This window comes from Lontra canadensis, unplaced genomic scaffold (genome assembly GCF_010015895.1).
Source record: "Lontra canadensis isolate GAN:19392208 unplaced genomic scaffold, GSC_riverotter_1.0 scaffold185, whole genome shotgun sequence".
NCBI classification, from domain to species: Eukaryota; Metazoa; Chordata; class Mammalia; order Carnivora; family Mustelidae; genus Lontra; species Lontra canadensis.
Window position 1 is genome coordinate 737,680 of NW_022631179.1, and position 20,787 is coordinate 758,466.

Below are 20,787 nucleotides of genomic sequence, written 5' to 3' on the forward strand. Positions count from 1 at the left end.
GATCAAGACCTGAGCCCAAGGCAGACTTAACTGACTGAGCCACCCAGGCACCCCTTACTGCTAGTCCTTTTGACTTATTCTGTGACTCAATGAAGTTGACAAATATTTACTGAGAACCTACTCTGTGCCAGGTTCTTTTTGAAGAGCTTGAAATACAGTCATGAAACAAACTAAGAATTTCTGGCCCCTTGTGGAGCTTACATCTAACAAGAGAGAACAATAAAAGATGAAATAATGAGATATATGGTGCGTTAAAAAGTGGTCAACACCATGGGTATGAGAAAGGGCAAGGTGAGAAAGATCGGGAGTGCCAGGGCAGGTAGAAGAAAAACAGTGGAAAGACATGCCTCAATGAGAAAATGACATTGAGTAAAAGAAAGAAAAAAGGAGATGAAGGGGAGGGTGTCTAGGTCCACCATTCAGGTCATGATCTCAGCATTGTGAGACAGAGCCCTGAAAGAGGCTTTGTGCTGATCATGGAGCCTGCTTAATAGTCTCTCTTCGGGGCACCTGGGTGGCTCAGTGGGTTAAAGACTCTGCCTTCGGCTCGAGTCATGATCCCAGGGTCCTGAGATAGAGCCCTGCATCAGGCTCTCTGCTCAACGGGAAGCCTGCTTCCTCCTCTCTCTGCCTGCCTCTCTGCCTACTTGTGGTCTCTGTCAAATAAATTTAAAAAAAAAAAAAAAGATTCTCTCTCTCCCTCTCTCTGCCCCTCCTCTCTCCCTTTCTTTAAAAAAGAGAGAGAGATGGGAGTTAACCAAAGAGAAAGAATAGATGAAAACAGCATAAAAGTGCTGAGATGGGGCTATGAATAGAATGATCAAGAAAAGCAAAAATTGCAGTGTAGCTGGACTAAAGTAAGAAGGGAGAAGCAGTAGAACTGAGGCCAGATGGTTAACAGAGAGCCAGATCATGTAGATCCTTGTGAGGGCTCTGGATTTTATTCTGAAAGAAACAGGGAGAACCTGAACAGCAGAAGTGCTATAATCCAACAGCCTCACTCTGAGACCTATTGTCTAAGGGTGAAGGACTGTAAAAGCTAAAGCAAAGAAACAAACTGGAGGTTGTTAAAATACTCCAGGGTCAAAATGGAGGAGGCTTGGATCTGACTGGCAGGAGGAGAAGTGATGAATAGTCTGGATATGTTATTGGCAGATCCAAAAGAATTCCCAACGGACCAAAAATGGGACATGAAAGAAGAAAGGTATCAAAGATTGACTCTGGGTTTTGGCTGAGCAGTGAGGAAGATGGGATTGTAATCAACTAAGAGGAGGAATCCTAGAAGGGGAACGGATTTGGGGGTAAGATCAGTTTACTTCTGGACATGTCAAGACAGAGATGTCCATCAGACATTCCAATGGAGATATCAAGTACACAGATGGACATACAAATTTAAAACTCGGAAAAAAGATCTGAGAGAAAAACAGACCTGGGAGTCACTGACACACAGATTACTTTTAAAGCCATGGACTGGATGAAATCATTTCTAGACTATGCAGATAAAGAAGAACATGCCAACACTGAAGGGTTACTCTGCTGTAGATAGGAATATTGAAACAGAACTGCTTGCTATCTGCTGATTTTACCTATCCCTCGAGGGTGAACTACAGACTCGGAGAAATCATCTCTCATTTTCTACATGACACCTGCACTTGACTCACTCTTCATTTGATCCCTTCATTCTTAAAGAGTTCTACTTCTATATTGCTTCCCAAACCTCTCTTACCACAATTCTTTGACGTATTCCCAGTGGAACGTAGCTGCATGAAAATCAAAACTCAATAAAGAGAGCACATGACGTGTCATATTATACAAAAGTCTACAAAGGCAAAAATGAATTAAAATTGTATCAAATGTTTTAGTTCTTCCATATTTTCTTATATAGGTATTCTAAACGTATTCCATATGATTTTGGAGAGAGAGATAAAGTGCGCACACACAAACAGGGGAGGGGCAGGGGGAGAGGGCAAGAGAGAATCTCAAGCAGGCTTCACGCTCAGCACAGGGCCCTACACAGGGCTTGATCTCAACAACCCTGAGATCATGACCTGATCTGAAATCAAAGTTGGACACAGAACCAAATGAGCCACCCAGGCATCCCATTATTCTATAATTCTGCTTAAATGTGTCTTGTTACTGCTGTAAATTAGTTTACAAAAGAGGATTGCTGAGACTGGGCTACCATGATGTTCTACATAAAAATTGCATCTCCTACAATATTCCAATATTCTAAGACCTCCTCCTTCAGCTAGTAGCACAGGTGATTTCAGGTTGAACCTTTGAAATCAACATGGTTTTAAGTATCATCTACCAAACACTTGCATCAAGAATACTGGAGACATTTTTTAAAAATCTAGATTCCAGGCCCCATATAAAACCTACTGATGCAGACTCTCTAGGGGATAGAAGCTGGGAAGTCTGCATTTTAGGTAATCACCTCAGGTAGTTCTTCGGATACTGAGTTCGAGCACTGCAGTTCTGAAGGAAGAAAGGAAGACCCATGCCAGAAACTGAATTCAGGATCATAGTCCACTCACTCACTAACAGAATGTCATTTTCTTAAGCTTGTTTAAAAATTAGTATTATTATTATTTCTGTATAAAATGGATACAAATTGTTCTAAAAACATGGGGAGGGAGGACAGCTCTGCTCCCTGCATCCTGACCAGTCTTTCCTCTCCTTTTCTCCATTCATTTAACCATCGCTTCCCTCAAATTATCTCCCTCTCACCTTTCCATGGCAAATACCTACATGATCTGTGTTCACTGCCTCTTTTCCCTGGAAATGGTCCTCTCCTTCAATAACTGTCATTTAGAGCTCCTACCATATCATCATTCTGTGAAACAGTCACATAATGTGTGGTAATGCATAAAAACTTACAAAACATTTCAAATACATTATGCTAGGGGATAGTCAAAACACTCCTGTAGAAGTATATCTCCTGATTATCTAATAAGGCTGAGAGGCTAAGTGACTTTTTCCTATAAGGATAGAGAGCAAATAAGTGACACCATAAATCTTCCCATTTAGGTCATCTAATGCAAGCTTGGTATTTATTTCACTGCATTATAACTCAGTCTAACAAACAAAATTATATTTTTTTAAAAGGTTTATTTATTTGAGAGAGAGAGAGTGTGTGGCAGGAGTGAGTGAGTGGGTGGGAGAGGGGCAGAGGGAGAAAGAGAGAATCCTCAAGCAGACTCCCTCCCCAAGCACAGAGCCTGATGCAGGACACAATCCCAGGACCCTGAGATCATGATCTGAGCTGAAATCAAGAGTCAGATCATTAACCAAGTGAGTCACCAGGTGCCCCCAAAATTACATTTTTTAAAAGATTTTATTTATTCGACAGACAGAGATCATAAGTAGGCAGAGAGGCAGGCAGAGAGAGAGAGAGGAGGAAGCAGGCTCCCTGCTGAGCAGAGCGCCTGATGTGGGGCTCGATCCCAGGACCCTGGGATCATGACCTGAGCCGAAGGCAGAGGCTTTAACCCACTGAGCCACCCAGGTGCCCCCCAAATTACACTCTTAAATAACACTGATAAACTAACCCCCTGATTGCTAAATCTTATGGCCTTTCCTCCTGAATCATTGCCAAACATTTACTAACCATCTAATCACTAGAATTTTATTTCAGCTTGGCATCCCTCATTTTAACTATTTGATTCTTAACTGCTTGGATTCATTCTCCTAAGGATGCCTCAGACTCAATCTTCTCCCAGTTTCTTCTTCTCCCCCCACCCCCTACCCCTTTGGTGGTTGTGGCTTTTCCAATAACCTCTCCAAATGACAAATGACATTTGACAAATACAAAATGACAAGCTTGTTGAAAATTACTATTTTCTACTTTTCTGGCTAGTTCATTTTTTAAACTTTAAGTTTATTCATCCAATACTCTTACTTTACAATAGCTGTCAAACTAAAAATAATACAATAATTATACATTTGGATGAAAAAAATTCAAGACAAGTAATTTGCCTTCCTTGATCTCATATTCCAAAGTTGAAATGACATTGGAAATCTTAATACTTTTTTCAGGAATCCTAACAAATAATTTGGGGGAGTTCTCCATCCCATGTAGATGTTGTTTTCTATTTGCGTTTTGTTTTGTTTTGTTTTGTTTTTTAAATACAACTCCTTGAACAAAAAAGACACAAATTGTGGCTTACAAGGAAGACAAAGGACCAGTGACTAAAATAATTTTTTTAAAGTAAAATAACTTAAAAGCACTTGAAATTGCCTTATATATGGAATATTAGTATAAAAAATAAACCTAGCATGCAAAGAAGTTAACTGCATAAGTTTGGGGGAAAACTTTGATTATTAATTTACTTTTAAATCATGGAGAAACAGAGAAAAATTTTTTTTTAATTTATGTAAAAAGAGGCAAAAAGCAGAATAAGAATAATGGATAAAAATGCAATGGAATTAGAATTTTTAAACACCCCACATAAGAGGGAGAGAAAATGAGGAAGTAGAAAGAAAATGCTCTTAAGCATACAAAATTGCCAAATTATACCATGATACAGGAATAAGAAACTGAACAATTCCAAGAAATATTTAAGATATCTCCAGAATATACAAATGTTACAAATCCAGAAAACATTCTCATGCTTAAGAGAAATAATGTTTAAATTTTACTTATCTATCTACCTATCTACCTATTTATTTATTTAGCATGGAGAGGCAGAGGAAGAGAGTGAGAGAGAGAGAGAGAATCCTAAGGAGGCTCCATGACTCTGAGATTATGACCTGAGCCAAAATCAAAAGTCAGATACTCAACTGACTGAGCCAGGCTCCCCAAGAAATAATTAGTTTTTAAACAACTTAATGTAATTGTTAAGTTGTAATTAACAATTTCCAGCCTTTTCTTAGCACCTGCATAGCCCCACAGGCTCTGTCTAACCGTAGGGAAACTTGAAATTTTTATTCCCATGCCTTTCCTTCTATTCTTGCTAACCAAACGTACAGTACTTCTCCCCCCCTAAATAACGTCCTGGGGTAGTTTTTACTTCCTCTCTTCCCTTGCACTGTATTATCTAAAGATCCTCCTGGTCTGATCAAACCTAACATATATAGCTCTCGCCATTACCCTAGTTCAGATCCTCATTTTAAACATACTATAGGATATAAACTTTAAGAAGCTAACCGACAAAGGCTGATGATGTACACGTTAGGGCTAATTACTTCTGTGGTTACATACATACTAGCTAACGCACGTGATATGTTCAGGAACAAAGTATGATAACACCACGTCAGGGTATTCTGTATAATTCATTCAATTGCTTGTTAGAGGGAAACTGATTTTCAGCAGGCACAGTTAAAACTTTTGAAACATCTCAGTGCAGTGTACGCCTAATTTCTCTGACAAACATCTGGAAGATCTGATTCGATCAGGAGAGGCTTGGGACTTACACGTCGCTGATGGCGGTTTAAATGTTAGCTCACCAAACCAACACACCCAAAACCTTGCCGCCCCTGGGGAAACTATGACTGATCCAAGAAATGATTACTAAGGAATTACTGAAATCCTTTCGATTATCTAAGAGCCTGAATTTGTCAAAACAAAAAATGCGCTTCTTACTGACGGATACACAGAAGCCACCAAGAATTAGTCACTTCAGGGTGATAGGCCCTGAGGTAGATCTTTCTATACCTAAACTACATACTGTTTGGCCTTACTAAGTATGTCACCTTCATAATAAATACCAAGAGATATTAGGTTACCTGTACAGAGCTTATAACCATAGATGAAAAGCATAAAATTATTATCAACATTAAACACAAAAATGTCTTAAGTAGTCAAAATGAGCCACAACACATTTAAAATCAACTGCTAGACAATAACATTTACTTTTCTTCTGAATGTAGTTTCATCAAAATATGGATGCACTCCATACTCATATCCTACTGCTGTGACAAATGCGCCATACAAAGGTAGTGACTTAAAACAACCCAAATATCTTATAGTTCGGGAGGTCAGAGCGTCAAAATGAGTGTCTGGGGCTAAAATCAAGGTGTCAACAGGGCTGTGCTCCTTCTGGAGGATCTAGGAGAGAATCTGATCCGTGAGCTTCTTCCAGTTTCTAGAAACTTCTGGCATTCCTTGGCTCATGGCAACATCAACCTTTGCTTTAAATCATCGCCTCTTATGACTCTGCCTCTCTGCCTCCCCTTTCCACTTCAATAAAAATCTTTGTGAAGACAGAAGGACCACCGTCTAAACCAGGATAATCTTCCCATCTCAAGATTCTTACCAAATCATGACAAGTCCCTTTGATATTTAAAATAATATTTCACAGGTTCTGAAGACTAGGACATGACATCACTGGGCATCATTCTGCCCACCATAACCCCCTTGATGTAATCTGACATTGTATAAATTCTAGTGCTAAAATAACATTTTGAAATAATGTTTACATTTACATTTTGAAATAATAGATATTTGATAAATTTTTTCTCTTTACTTTAAAATGAATCAGCTTTCTAAAAGAGCCATAAGCAATTATTTTTGGTTGCACCTTTTAATCTTTAATCAGCTGTGACTGGCACATTATGCTTTCTTTTATAAATGTCAAAATCCCATCTTACAAATTATTGCTATTTATAACCAAGAAAATGCACACCATTTTATTTGGCTTTTTTCCCCATTTTTCTAAATAATGTTTTTTAGACATGTATACTCTGTTTTCAAGTTTAACAACACAGGAAAATTATGTTTCAAAGAGAGGAATAAATAGTATGTCCCCATCAGGTTTGGTTTTATCATGATATCTATTCATATCTAAGCACAAAATGTAGACCACAACTCACCAGGGGTTCTCTATTTTTGACCAGACGAATGATTTTTACTGAGTCTTCTTCATCATCGATATCATCTGGCATCGGCGGTAATACAGGATCGTAATTCTTCTGAGCCACAGTATCATGTACAGAGAGCAAAGCCTAGCAAAATCAACGTTTGGGAAAAAATTAATCAAATATAAAATCCCAAGTGTATCCAAGTATAAAGAAAATCAAATGTATTATAATTTTCACTTAACAATCATAACAGGCAACTATTTGAAAAGGAGGCTCTTACGGGGCGCCTGGGTGACTCAGTGGGTTAAAGCCTCTGCCTTTGTCTCAGGTCATGATCCCAGGGTCATGGGATCAAGCCCCGAATCTGGCTCTCTGCTCAGCATCAGAAACTAATGATGTACTATATGTTGACTAACTGAACATAATAAAATTTAAATTTAACAAAAAAAAAAAAAAAGAGATAAAAAGAAACCCAAGATTAGATACATATTATAGTGAAACTACAAAATGCCAAAGACAGAAGATCTTAAAAATACAAGAAAAAAAAAACAAAAAACGACTGAGAGCTGATTGATTAGCAGCAATGGAAACCAGAAGCCAGTGAAATATCTTGAAAGTGATTAGAAAAAAAATAACAGTCAGCCCAGAATTATGTATTAGCAAAAATACCATTCAGGAATGAGGATGAGAGCCAAGATGAAGTTAATAGGGACCCCACTGGAAAAAAGTAGAAGACAGAAAACCTAAAAATAAAAAAATAAAAGATGCAACAATGGTTTTGGAAGATACTGGACATCAGACAATGAAGGACAGTGATTACTGAGAGAGAGGAAACAAATTTGAGAGTCATAAGCCCAGAGTTTCCTGGCCATGTGGGGGAAGTAGGTATCCAGGCAGAACCCACTGGTCTCCCTAAGGTGAGACAACACAGTGAGGAATGCTGGGAGGTCAAGGCACTAAAATTCTCAGGGGAGAGTATGAAAGAGAAGATGGTGGGACAGGCACACGGCTTTGGAGATCTGTAGGAGGTCCCCTTTGAGTCTCCAGCCAAGCCATATGCATATAAAAAAAAATTATCAGAAACAATTACTGCAGTGGTTATCAGCTGAGAACAATTTTACTCCCCCGTAGCCATTTGGCAATGTCTGGAAACAGTTCAGATTGTCACAGAGTGGAAGATGCTGCTGCCATTTGGTGCACAGAGGCCAGGGATGGTTCTAAACCTCTGAAAGCATAACAGGGCAGTTCCCTGCCTTCCCGGCTCCGTCCCCCCAATAATTTCCAGCTCCATATTGTCAATAGTTACAAGGTTAAGAAACACTGCCTTACAGGGAACAATTCCCAAAGCTCACACAGAGCAGAAATAACTCCTATTTCCTTCAGTCTAAGGAGAAAAGCTTGGCATTCACAGGGCATTGAGGACAGTTAACAAAGGGATATTGTCTTAATAGTAGGAAATACTTAATCCAAGATTATATAATGCTAAGATCTCACCTAACAAAGCTTAAAAGCAAGTCTCTGAAGGATCAAAATATTTCCACATAACTTAATTATATAACAGAAAAAAAACCCTCAAGAATATCATCTATAAAAATATGAAAATATCATCAAAGTAAAACTCACAACAACTGAGAGTCAATCAATTACTGACAGAAGTTATGAGGCATGTGAAGACAGAAGAAAATAACTACACATAATGAAGAACAACGTAACACCATAGAACTAAACCCTGAAAATTACACAGATGACAGAATTATATAAAACCAAATCCTAAAATTACAGATAGACTGCAGACAAGAAAATTAAAATAATTACTGTAACTGTATCCCAAATGCTTAAAGAGCTAGAGGAAACACTAGAAATGAGATTTGCCATGTATACGGAAGATTCAAACCTCTAGAGATAAAAGACATAATGTATGAAATTTTTTAAAAAGCACACTGAATGAAATTAACGCTTACAGTTAAAACAATTTATAAACTCTCCAAAATGAAAACACAAAGAGAAAATAGAGTAAAAAATTGTGAACAGAACATTATTGGGCTGGACAACTTATATACACCTACCTGGCATCTCCAAAGAAAGGAGAGGTGCTAAAAAATATATGAAGAAATATGGCAGAAAATATTCCAAATTTGGTAATAGGGGGAAAAAGCCCCTAGATCCAAGAAGTTCAACATATCCAAGCACAAACAAACAAACAAACAAACAAAAAACAAACAAGAAGTAACATCAAATTGCTTAAAACCACTGAGAAAGAAAAAAATCTTAAAATCAGCCAAAGAAAAAATGATTAAAATCACAACACACATCAGAAACAATGTGAACTACAAGATAAAAGAGCAACATCTTTTAAATATGTAAAGAAAACCAGCAACCTAAAATTCTATACCCAGCAAAAATATCTTTTAATAATGAAGGGATAGAGAAGACTTTATAAAGACCTACAAAAGTTGAAGAAATTTATCACCAGAGAGACTTGCACTACAAAAAATGGTATATGAAGTCCTTCAGACAGGAAGACTGATAGTGGATGGATATGGATCTAAAAAGAGTTGAATGAAGGACATCAGAAATGCTCACTACCTGGATATCTATGATAAACTACCTTGGACATAGTTAAGACTATTAGAGATCGCTAACAAACATTTTTAAAATAGAGTGATTATTATAGTTGATAGGCAATATTAACAACAGCAGCTATGTATTTTTCTTCCTTAGCTTTATATTGATCTCCATGTCTGGATTCTAAAATACATTTTTAAGATTTATAGATATTGAGTTTCTAATTCTTAATAGTTTTGCTTTACAAATATTGTTGGTTAGCAACATTCTATTTTGGACAACTAAAAGTAACTTTGTATTCTATTTCCCTGTTTTAACTGTGATGAATTTATTCTTCAATATACAGATTGTCCTTTTGAAAGACAACACACCGAAATAAGAAAATTGAATTTCCATATGCCATAACCACCCCAATTCACAACTGATGGGTTTACCTGTTGCTTAGAAGACTATGCAGGAAATTGAACACTAGGCCTTGTAACTCATCAGGCACACAGCCTTTCACTGCTCTGGACCCCCTGGAGTCAATTCTATGTTCTAAGTATCTGTCAAGTCCACAAAATTAAGCGTCTAACTCATAAGAATGAGTAACACTGATTTATTCCTCCAGAAGGAAGCTTCACTTTTCCCTTTTGCATGCTTAAACAAAGTCTCATCCATTCTACATGCTCAGGCAATGAGTAATTTCCGGTAAATGCACGTTTTGGAAAGCTGAAAAACTACAACAAATCTTTTTATTTTATTGCCTTTTAAAAACCTACCAAATTTTCCCTTTCTAAATTATAATACCATGTTCTAGAGATGATGTCACTTCACTGTTTTATCAAAAAGAGAGCCTCTGAATGGTGATTCACAAAGGTTGATTTGCCTTTAATGTGGCCATGTGATGCTTACGAGTGGTTCTTCTTCTTCTTATTTTTTAAATATTTTATTTATTTATTTGACAGAGAGAGAGAGAGAGAGAGATCACAAGTAGGCAGAGAGGCAGGCAGAGAGAGAGGGGGGAAGCAGGCTCCCTGCTGAGCAGAGAGCCCCATGCGGGGCTCGACCCCAGGACCCTGAGATCATGACCTGAGCCGAAGGCAGAGGCTTAACCCACTGAGCTACCCAGGTGCCCCAAGTGGTTCTTATTATTAATGACTCTCTTTGCTTCCTGTAGAAACAAAGTCTCAGTAGAGATCCACATCCTTTCATCAGCTCCCCCAAAGGCCACCAACTCCATTGCTGCAGGAAGCTCCTACACCCTATCTCATCTACTGAGGCCTTCTGCTATTCACTACCCTACTTCCTTTTTCTCACCATCTGTTGTTTCTTTGACGCTTCATTACTTTTCCTGGACTTTAAGATTTGGACGATAAGACTAGATTTAATAAACATTATTGAGTAATAAGAGTAATTTTTTACTTATTGTTTGCATATGGCAACTGACCAATATACAGATTTTTTTTTTAATGTTTGTTTATTTATTTATTTGGGGTGGGGAGAGAGAGCACACCAAGCGAATTCGGAAGGAGCGCAAGACAGAATCTCAAGCAGACTCTGCACTGAGCCCAGAGCCCAGAGCAGGGCTCCATCTCAAAACCCTGAGATCGTGAGCTAAGCCAAAACCAAGAGTCAGATGCCTAACTGACTGAGCAACCCAGGCATCCCTCCATTCAGAGATTTAATTACTGGATGTAAGCTTTAACTCTTAACAATGGTTACAAAATGACAAGCATTTCCTAGCTGTTGGAGACTTGAAGGTGGCAACCTCTATAGGGAAAGTGTTGACATATATTCCTAGGGTGATCAATTAACAAATCTGAAAAAGAACATTAATTAAATAGGGCTTGTGAAGACACAGGGGAAAGGAACTTCTCACACACACCTGTGGGCACTGTACACTGAGAGGACCTGTCCAGATTATGGCGAAGGGCAAGCTGACAATCACTATCAAAATTTTAAATGTACAGATATTTTAGTTCAGCAACTTATTGACTCAATAAAATTCTGAAATATGGGAGATGTGAATTATAGTGCTATTTAAAAAAAACAAAAAAAAGCAGAGTTATCTAACTTATCTTTTAGAGGTAGACAATTATGTTGCTTCAAAAACAAGTCCACAGAATGCCACAATATTAAAAATCCACAAAATAATACAAAACAAAAAGTAGTACATTCTATTTATAATGGAAAAAAATGCAGGAGCACCTGGGTGACTAAGTTGGCTAAGCATCCGAATCTTGATTTTAACTCAGGTCATGATCTTGGGGTTGTGGGATCAAAGCCCGTGTCGGGCTACATGCTCACTAGAGGGTCTGCTTGAGATTCTATCTCTCCCTCTCCCTCTACCCTTACCCCCCAGCTCTCTCTCAATCTTTTGTTTGTTTGTTTGTTTGTTCTTGGAGAGAGAGAGTGAGAGAGAGCATAAGCAGGGTGCAGGGAGAGGGAGAGGCAGGAGCCCAACAAGAAAATGGAACCCAGGACCCCAGGACCATGATCCAAACTGAAGATAAACATCATGCCATATATTTAATGACCTTCTATTTTGTCTGTGAAACGTGTGTCATCTTCCCAAACAGAGCAATGAAAATAGGAACTTCTACTTTCTCCATAGTTGGACTTAAAAATACAATTACACATTATCAAGAAAATTTATTTTATTTGGTTTATCAAATCCCTTTGTAGAAAGTAAAATTAAAGTCAAAGTAATAAATGATCACAACCTTATTAAAGACAAATGTAGATTGTTTATATAAATAAGTAATTCCTTCTAACCACATTCATGGATTTTTAAAAAATTTTCCTGTGTGTGTGTGTGTGTGTCTGTCTGTCTGTCTTCCTGAGGTTGTGAATATTTCTTCTTTATCCCATGATTATGGTTCAATTCCTTTACACTCAAATCTTTAATTTATTTGGAATTCATTGTATATTACATATAATATGCATTCTATATAGGTTATTTTTTCCCAATAATTAACCACGTGTGCCAATACCATGTATTGAAGCTACATCCAATTCCACCCATCCCCCACTTCCATCCATCCCTCACATCCTTCACTAAGGCCATAATCATGTTTCACCTGAATTACTTCCACAGGCTTCCAGATGGCCTTCCTCCATTCAGCATCCACTCCTCCCACCCTACCACCACCCCTCCACTCCAAGAATCTGTATACTAGAGCAACTATGTCATTTGCCTACTTAAATCCTTTCAATGACTTTCCACTGCTCTTAGCTTCCCTATGGCCCTGCAATTGCACTACTAGATATTTACCCCAAAGATACAGATGTAGTGAAAAGAAGGCCACCTGTACCCCAATGTTCATAGCAGCAATGGCCACAGTCGCCAAACTGTGGAAAGAACCAAGATGCCCTTCAACAGACAAATGAATAAGGAAGATGTGGTCCATATTTACAACGGAGTATTATGCCTCCATCAGAAAGGATGAATACCCAACTTTTGTATCAACATGGACGGGACTGCAGGAGATTATGCTGAGTGAAATAAGCCAAGCAGAAAGAGTCAGTTATCATATGGTTTCGCTTATTTGTGGAGCATAACAAATAACATGGAGGACATGGGGAGATGGAGAAGAGATGGGAATTGGGGGAAATCGGAGGGGGAAACAAACCATGGGAGACTGGACTCTGAGAAGCAAACTGAGGGTTTTGGAGGGGAGGGGAGAAGGGTAGGGGGTTGGGTGAGCCTGGTGGTGGGTATTAAGGAGGGCACATATTGCATGGAGCACGGGATGTAGTGCATAAACAATGACTCTTGGAACACTGAAAAAAATTAAGTAAAATTTTAAAAAAATATTTCAAATTGAAGTTTTTCAAAAAGGAATTGGCAGATCTGTGGGATACACATATTGTCCTTCTCATAGTGCCTATATATTTGGTTGTATTTATCTCTGTGTGTTTACAAAAAAATCACTATTACTTGGACGTACACCTCAGGTTCCTTTTCACTATCGTGAACTGAATATTTTAAATGGAACAGCCATCTTTAACAAGTAAATAATTACTTCCCTTGTCCACTAAAAATTCAAAAACAGTATTCAAGTTAACGCCCTGTAGTTACACTTTCCATATTTAAACTGTCGGTTCAACTTTTAATTCATGTGTACCTGTCATATTCTACTACAACTTGCTTCTGCTTTCAGAGAAAAAAAAAAGAAAAGCAAACATTTTAGTTTACTAAATGACTTCTTAAAGTAACTGCCTAAAAAAAAGTGAAATTCAAGTTGATGCTATTTAATATAATTGATTTCAAGGAAAGCAATGCTAAATGTTAGGTCATAAAGGGAAGAAAGATTGCTGTCCCCAAGACTGGTAACTAGAAACTGTCATTGACAACTGCAACCTCAGCCATCTACAATCTTACCCACTTCCCAAACATCACTCCCTGAAAATACATCTTTCATGATAGCTTCTCACCCATTCTTTTATCCCATGGCTACATAAACATAAAAAGTTTTAAAAGTATTTATCTAAAATATTTTCAGCATAACAAAGTTTCAGGATTTAATTATAAGGTTTTATCCAAGAGTGCTAAATATAATAAAAAATCATACCTCCCTTTCGAGCCACATACCAGTTTCCACCCAGTATAACCTCTTCCTTATTAGCTACTCCACTCCAAACACTCTTAAAAAAGAATACCAAAATCATGTTGTTTTGTTAGAAACATTCTTCTTCAATTCCTAATATGCAAACCAAGGTGCCACTCTCAAGGAGGAGTTTAACAAGTTGCTCAGAGCTAACCTCACCATTCTTGGGTTCGCATCAACTTCTCATGTGTTCTCTGAGATGAAATGAAGACTTTTCAGAACTTTCTCTAGCTATCAATCTCTTCTGAGCTCTTAACCTGTCTACATATATTGTCTTTAATTTCAAGCAGATATTTTGCTCAAAATTGATCCTTATTCTTTTAGAACTAAAATTCAACCAATCTCCTCTGTACCAGTGTAAGTCAATTACTCTAAATTACTAATTATAGCCCATTTATTAATTGACAGCACTTACTTTACTTCTAAGGATTAGGAATTAAAGCTGGATCATGTTTTCAGTTCATCTTTTATTTAATACTACCTTTTTTGACCATCAATTGAAGCCATTATAGCACAGTTCCAAAGGAGATTTTTCAAGGAAAGCAGAAATCAATTTTTGCATCTAGACAGAAATATTCATCTGAGAGCCTAGATATGTTTAATAGAAACTGTCATAAGATAATTGATCATTCTGGGGTGCCTCGGTGGCTCAGTCAGTGGAGCCTCCAACTCTTGGTTTCAGTTCAGGTCATGATCTCAGGGTTGTGAGATCGAGCACCAAGTTGGGCTCTGTACTCAGCAGGGAGTCTGCTGGACAGTCTCCCTCCCCCTCTACCCCTTCCCCTCAACTTGCATGCTCTCAAATAAATAAATCTTTAAAAAAAAAAAGATAACTGATCATTTGAATTACATAATCCACATGTAATTCATTCATGGAATAATACCTCACGTGTAATTGTGAAAAAGTATCAAGTCCAAAATGTACAGGTTGTAGGATTTAGTGCATTAATGAATTTAGAATTAATAGGAAATTTTTGTAATGACTTCTGCTGACCAAGCACCTTTAGAGGAAAGACAAATGATATACCTGGAAGAAAAATGGCAAGGAAGGGATGAAATAGGTGAAGGAAATGAACAGATTTTCAGTTATAAAATATGTAAAACACAGGAGTGTAATATACCACAGAGGGGAAAAAAAAAAGTAATACTGTGACAACTTTGTATGACGGCAGACAGTAATTAGACTAATTGCAGTGACCATTTTGTAATGCATATAAATATCAGATCACTATGCTGTACCCCTGAAACTAATACAATGTTGTTATGTCAACTATTCTTCAATAAAAAAATGGCAAGGAGAATTGAAATCTGCCCACCAATATTTTACTAGTATTTTACACTGGAAAACTGCTCTGCTCTGCAAAATGGTAGTATATATTAAAACATGAATCAGTAGAGGGAGAGGAGATGGGGAAGACAAAGAGGGAGGGGAAAGAGGAAAGATGAAATGATCCGATAGCAAAATAGATACAGGTGTCAAATATATTAGAATACCACTCAACAATGAAATAAAATGAACCTAAACAAAATCACTAATAGGTTGTATTCTGTACTCTTACCCTCATTTAAAAAGAAATTGACCTTGAAATGACATCACATTCAACAACTTAAATCCTGAGCTTCCCAACTAAAGTCATCTGTAGTTGGTCCCGTTATCATCAAAAACTCAACTTTTTTTCCTCAATGGAATTTAGGTTATTAAAATACTGCACACTGTTTGAAAATACATTCACTTGAAAATTGATGCTCAAAACAGAATTCATCTGAAGTCTCAGAAAGTGGCCCTTCTGGAAGGTATTTCTTACGCGTCCTCACCTTCACATTGGGTTTTGACAGTAGTTTCAACAGCTCTCTGATCTCACTGTTTAATGGCTTGTTCTGAAGCTCTTCAGCCAACTGCAAGGGAAATCACAGGGACAGAGAGAACATTTAGTAAGAGCCTTGTGTAGTTCCACGTGTGACAACTGAGAATCTATCTTGCCACTTTCCAGGGATTAAGGAGAAGTCAGCATGAAAGAAAACAGATGATCAATCACTGCTCCTCTTTTCGGGTCCCTGGTAGCCCAGATCCCAGACCAGGATCTTGGCTGAGTATAATTCAAAAAATCCTATCAGCCAGCTCACCTTCTCTGATTTATGGCAATGAGGGTAAATCCCAGCACTTCATCTTAAGGAAAGGTCTTTTGCATGCAAACAAAGGACTACTTGTGAAAAGGATTGGGTCAGGCTTTGACACTATTTTTAAAAAAGAAAGAAAGAAAAAGAAAAAAAAATGAAAGAAAAAAAAAGTTTCTGAATGAGGTGGTGAAATCCACAGGGTTTCCAAAAACCCACAGTAGCTTGCTGGTTAGAGCTGGAGGAAAAAAGAACCAGAATGCCTCTGATAGAGCAAATGCTCTGAAACTTTTATTATATTTACCTACACAGACTAAAAAATCCGTTACTTATAAACCAGGTTAATCACAAAATGACTTACAATAGGTTGACAAGTACGCTGGGGACAGAAAGGCTGACTATATTCTACTGTAACGATCAAGAATTTTTGCTGATTTTAGTAAAGAAAGGATTGGAACTTTGAACGTGCCTCATGTTCCTAAGAAGAGGTCTTCCTATCAACACTCTATTCCATTTTAGGCTATAGTAAAAATCATATAATTTCCTTAGAAGAAAAACAAGACCAAATAGAAAAAGAAATTACAATTGTGAAGTATGCAGTACAGAATTCAAAATATGTGCATATATTTTCATTTAAAAACCCTTCGTAAAACACTGCATGAAATTTCTATTTGCTCCTATGGTTTCTACCAAGCTAAAAATAATTGTTCTTATCTCTGGAGAAGGACTCTTCTCTAAAAGAAGGACATCATAGAATTATACACAAAAATAAAACCTGAGAAAACGGATATATTCATTGGTTATAATTCAAAAAGTGATTTTACTTTTCCAAGGTAAAATTTTTGTTTTTCAAGGTAAAATAATCGTTATATATAATTGTTAACTTACAAGAAGTCACAAAAGGCTCTTTGCATACTTTAGTCGCTTGGTAACAATATTTTTTTAATTTAAATACATTGCTCTGATGAATTAGAACATGCTACATTTTACCCTATTCATATAACAGTCTCTAATTTTTTTAAAAAGCAATATTGTCATAATATGATTGGGCCTCAATCACACTGGAAAGTAACAAATATTTCCCTAAACCCTCAACAGTAAATGTTTTTAAAGTGATAAATTTTAAGGCTTTCTCAAGGGCCAACCGCAGCTTACTAGAATTCTCTCTATACCTTTACTCCCCTTCACTTCAAAAATTCTGGTTCTTTACTTCATAAATTCCTCATAAAACACAAACTGAAACATCCCTATAATTTGTAATCTCTGTGAATAAAACTGGAAGGGAGACTGGGGACTAAACAAATAAACCACTTAGAGATATATTCCATGTGCTATATTATCTAAATTAAAATAGAAAACATATATTAAGAAAATCAACTCCCGAAGATGGTCAGGTTTTTTTTTTTTTCTTTTTTTCAATTCTAGGGCCCCAGTATTTTACTAAACTGTACAATGGCCTGTTTTATCATAACCACAGATAAGCTACAGGGTATCGTTAAAACCCACCTTCACACGAGACCCATTTCTCGTCTGGCTCAGTGTCCTTTATAGTTTATCCAGGTGTGTTTCCAATTCATCCAAGTTTGAAAGTTAACAGTAAGAATCAGCAAGGTAGTTCGTCCCCCAGATTGAAAATAAAATTATAGCTACAGGAAATTAACTACTCCATCAATGCCAACTGCTGCTAAAATTTATTTTTTGGTTATGAAGGTAATTTGGAAAGGTCTAATATCCATAAATCATTACTGTGCTTTATAATCCATTTTAAAAACAATCCTTTCTTTTTATGTATTTCAGAAGGCCTCGTTCCTATACTGGTATCTGTCATTTTTTAGCACTGTCAGCAATAGACCTATCTCATTTGTCTTTATTTCTCCAAAGCATTCCTCTTTCCTGTGACTTTCTCAGAACACTCCTAGCTGACAGCTTCTCTCTCTCTCCCTGGAGAGCTGCAGGCTAAAATTTCTAGTACGTAGTTACCGAGGGAGAGCGAGAGGGTTAGTTATCTCCAGGCAAAATTTTTAGAGCAGGAGAGTGAATGAAAATCAGCATAGTATCCGCATAAGCTCTGTGATGACAGGCCTTCTGGAAACATTTGCAGCTTCTCCTGGTTTTCGCTCCTAGGATCGCACGCATCGGTCTGCGCCAGGATGAGCTCTGCCCCGGCCAGGCCTGGGGGAGCCGGGTCCCGGGGAGCTCAGGAAGGCACACTTACGTCATTGGCCAAGACCGCTGCGCCGTGGAGGATGGGCACGGGGTTCTGCTTCTCGTAGTAGTGGAGTTTTTCGTGAATCTGGAAGAAACGCAAATGAATATAAGTTCACCTGCTAGCCAACAGCGAGATATTTGAAGATTTTTATCGCCACGAATAAAAACTGATCCACTAAACCTTCAAAGAAAAATTCTATGTTCCTATAAACCTACAGAGGACAAATTCGTGTGTGTAATTCACGTACGAGCCAGTGTTTCTAACGCGATGTCAAATGGGGGGGCCAGGGGGAATGTTATCAAAGTGAACCCACAGAAGACGTAAACCTTTGTTTTTCCCATGAATAATTGCTGGTTTTACAAAATATGTCATTTCTAAAACATAGCGTTTCAATACTTAAAGGCTGTAGTTTATATTCCTGCTAAACACATAAATTATGATTAAAGCCAAGTGATAAGCCAGCACCCCATCCTGACAGGTTGGTATGTGACCACCGTCAAGAACATGGGGGCTGGTGCGCTCTGGGAACTCCTTTCCCAGCACGCTCTTCTTTTTAGACTTTTTTTCCCTTAATTGTCAACCTTCCCCCACAAATTCAAACTTCTAAGAAACAAAGGGATTGCTCATACAGACATTTCTCATAACTGTTTCGCTGAAATAATTTTCTGCACTATAAAACAAGAATAAAATTATATTATCAAATAAAATTTGGTCCTTCCTTTCCCATCATTCCCCTCAAAAACACAAAGGCAAGAATATATTATAATGCATTATAAGACAAACAGAGTTCCTTAAAAAAAATCTAGTATTATCATTAAGAAATGCAAGACGCTTTGACAAATGCGAAACTGTTGGCTCTTAAGTTTTATCCATTTTGGCTCTTACATAGCTGTCCTTAAAATGTTATACTTGAAAACTTACTTGACCCTCTTATTTATAATTGGAAAAATTACCCCCACTATATATTAAAAAAAAAAACTCAGAATTTCCAGTTTTTAACAGGTATCACATAGTACACTCATAGGTATCAAGTAATTGACTCTTTAATTAGGCTCAAAGCCTAACCAAACTCTCTTGTAAAAGTCTGGAAGATAGATTTTATTTTGATTAGCCAGATGCTATTGCTTAGAGAGGATTCTATTACCTTTTTGGCAACCTGGCCCTCAATGCAAAGTATCAGGGAAAGAATTTTGACACTTATGATATTACCAGAATTATCAGGGCCACATTTTTACTTAAAATCTTGGAATCTTCCAACATTAATCACCGTAGGGTAATAAACCAATCTTTAAAGAATACAAGCTCTAAAAGGAGGAAGATTTGATGTGAGAAACTATCAAAAGTATAATTTAAAACAAAACCATCCAACCTAAGAGCTAAATTAATTTTGCTTGAGTCATTATCAAAAATTAGATCACCCCAACAAATACTATCATAGAATACTGAGCTTAGCCTCTCATACAACTCTTTTAGCTTTCTTATTTCAACATCCGCTTCCCTGCAACAGGAAGTATGGAGGCTCATACTTACTAGGTTCTTACCAAAGGTCTGTGTTCCCTACATACTAGTGACCGGAAAAAGAAAATAAAAATAGTGATCAGTACTATCAGTAATATAGTCTTCAGTGAGTTTTGTATTTTAATCCCTTGACTGCCTCTCAGACTTCCATCTCAGCTGCCTTCTTCACTGACCTCATTCACTGTTGGTGAGCAGGACAGAGAGGAGGCTTGGCGGGTACATGATAAGTAATGCTGGCTGTTCCCAATGGCTACACGATTAGGGGCGGTTCCTCTCCACGCACCCCCTGTATTTTTTCTTTCCAGCATTTCTTAATTTCTCCAGATTAATTTCTATTGAGGCCATACTGTAATTACAATTTAAAACTATATGTCCCAAATTAAGCATCTTCTGGGCATCTTTTAAAACAATGAGCCCCTCTTTCCACCTCATCTTCTTTAGATCTTCATCCAAGAGATCTGAGAGCATACCCCTACCCTGCCCACCTGGGGACTTTGTATTATATCAAGAGTTTTTAGGGAACATACGGGTGGCTCAGTTAAGCATCTGCCTTCGGCTCAGGTCATGATCTCAGGGTCCTTGGGTCGAGTCCAATATTGGACTCCCTACTCGGTGGGGAGGGGGGGTCAGCTTCTCCCTCTTGCTTCTCCCTCTCACTCTCCTTGTGTACTTTCCTTCTCTCTCTCAAATAAATAAGAAAGATCTTTAAAAAAAAAAAAAGTTTGGGGGCAGCTGGGTGGCTCAGTGGGTTAAAGCCTCTGCCTTCGGCTCAGGTTATAGTCCCAGGGTCCTGGCATTGAGCCCTGCATCGGGCTCTCTGCTCAGCATGGAGCATGCTTCCTCCTCTCTCTCTACCTACTTGTGATCTCTGTCTGTCAAATAAATAAATAAAATCTAAAATAAAATAAATTTTTAAAAAGTTTTAAATGTTCTAGAATTTTTTTTTTTTTAAAGATTTTTATTTATTTATTTGACAGACAGAGATCA

The 20,787-nt window shown here is 37.6% G+C and overlaps 1 protein-coding gene across 4 annotated transcripts in view; it reads right to left on the reverse strand.

Moving 5' to 3' along the window:
• MPP7 (membrane palmitoylated protein 7) overlaps nt 1–20,787 on the reverse strand; it is a 289,738-nt gene that overhangs the window by 99,163 nt on the left and 169,788 nt on the right. For all 4 annotated transcript variants that reach the window (XM_032847122.1, XM_032847123.1, XM_032847121.1 and 1 more), the window contains exons 4-6: nt 18,289–18,366; nt 15,774–15,854; nt 6,814–6,945 (exon numbers count right to left, since the gene is read on the reverse strand). In XM_032847122.1, coding sequence (XP_032703013.1) covers nt 6,814–6,945; nt 15,774–15,854; nt 18,289–18,366 — 291 coding nt within the window. The remainder of the gene's footprint in view (nt 1–6,813; nt 6,946–15,773; nt 15,855–18,288; nt 18,367–20,787) is intronic.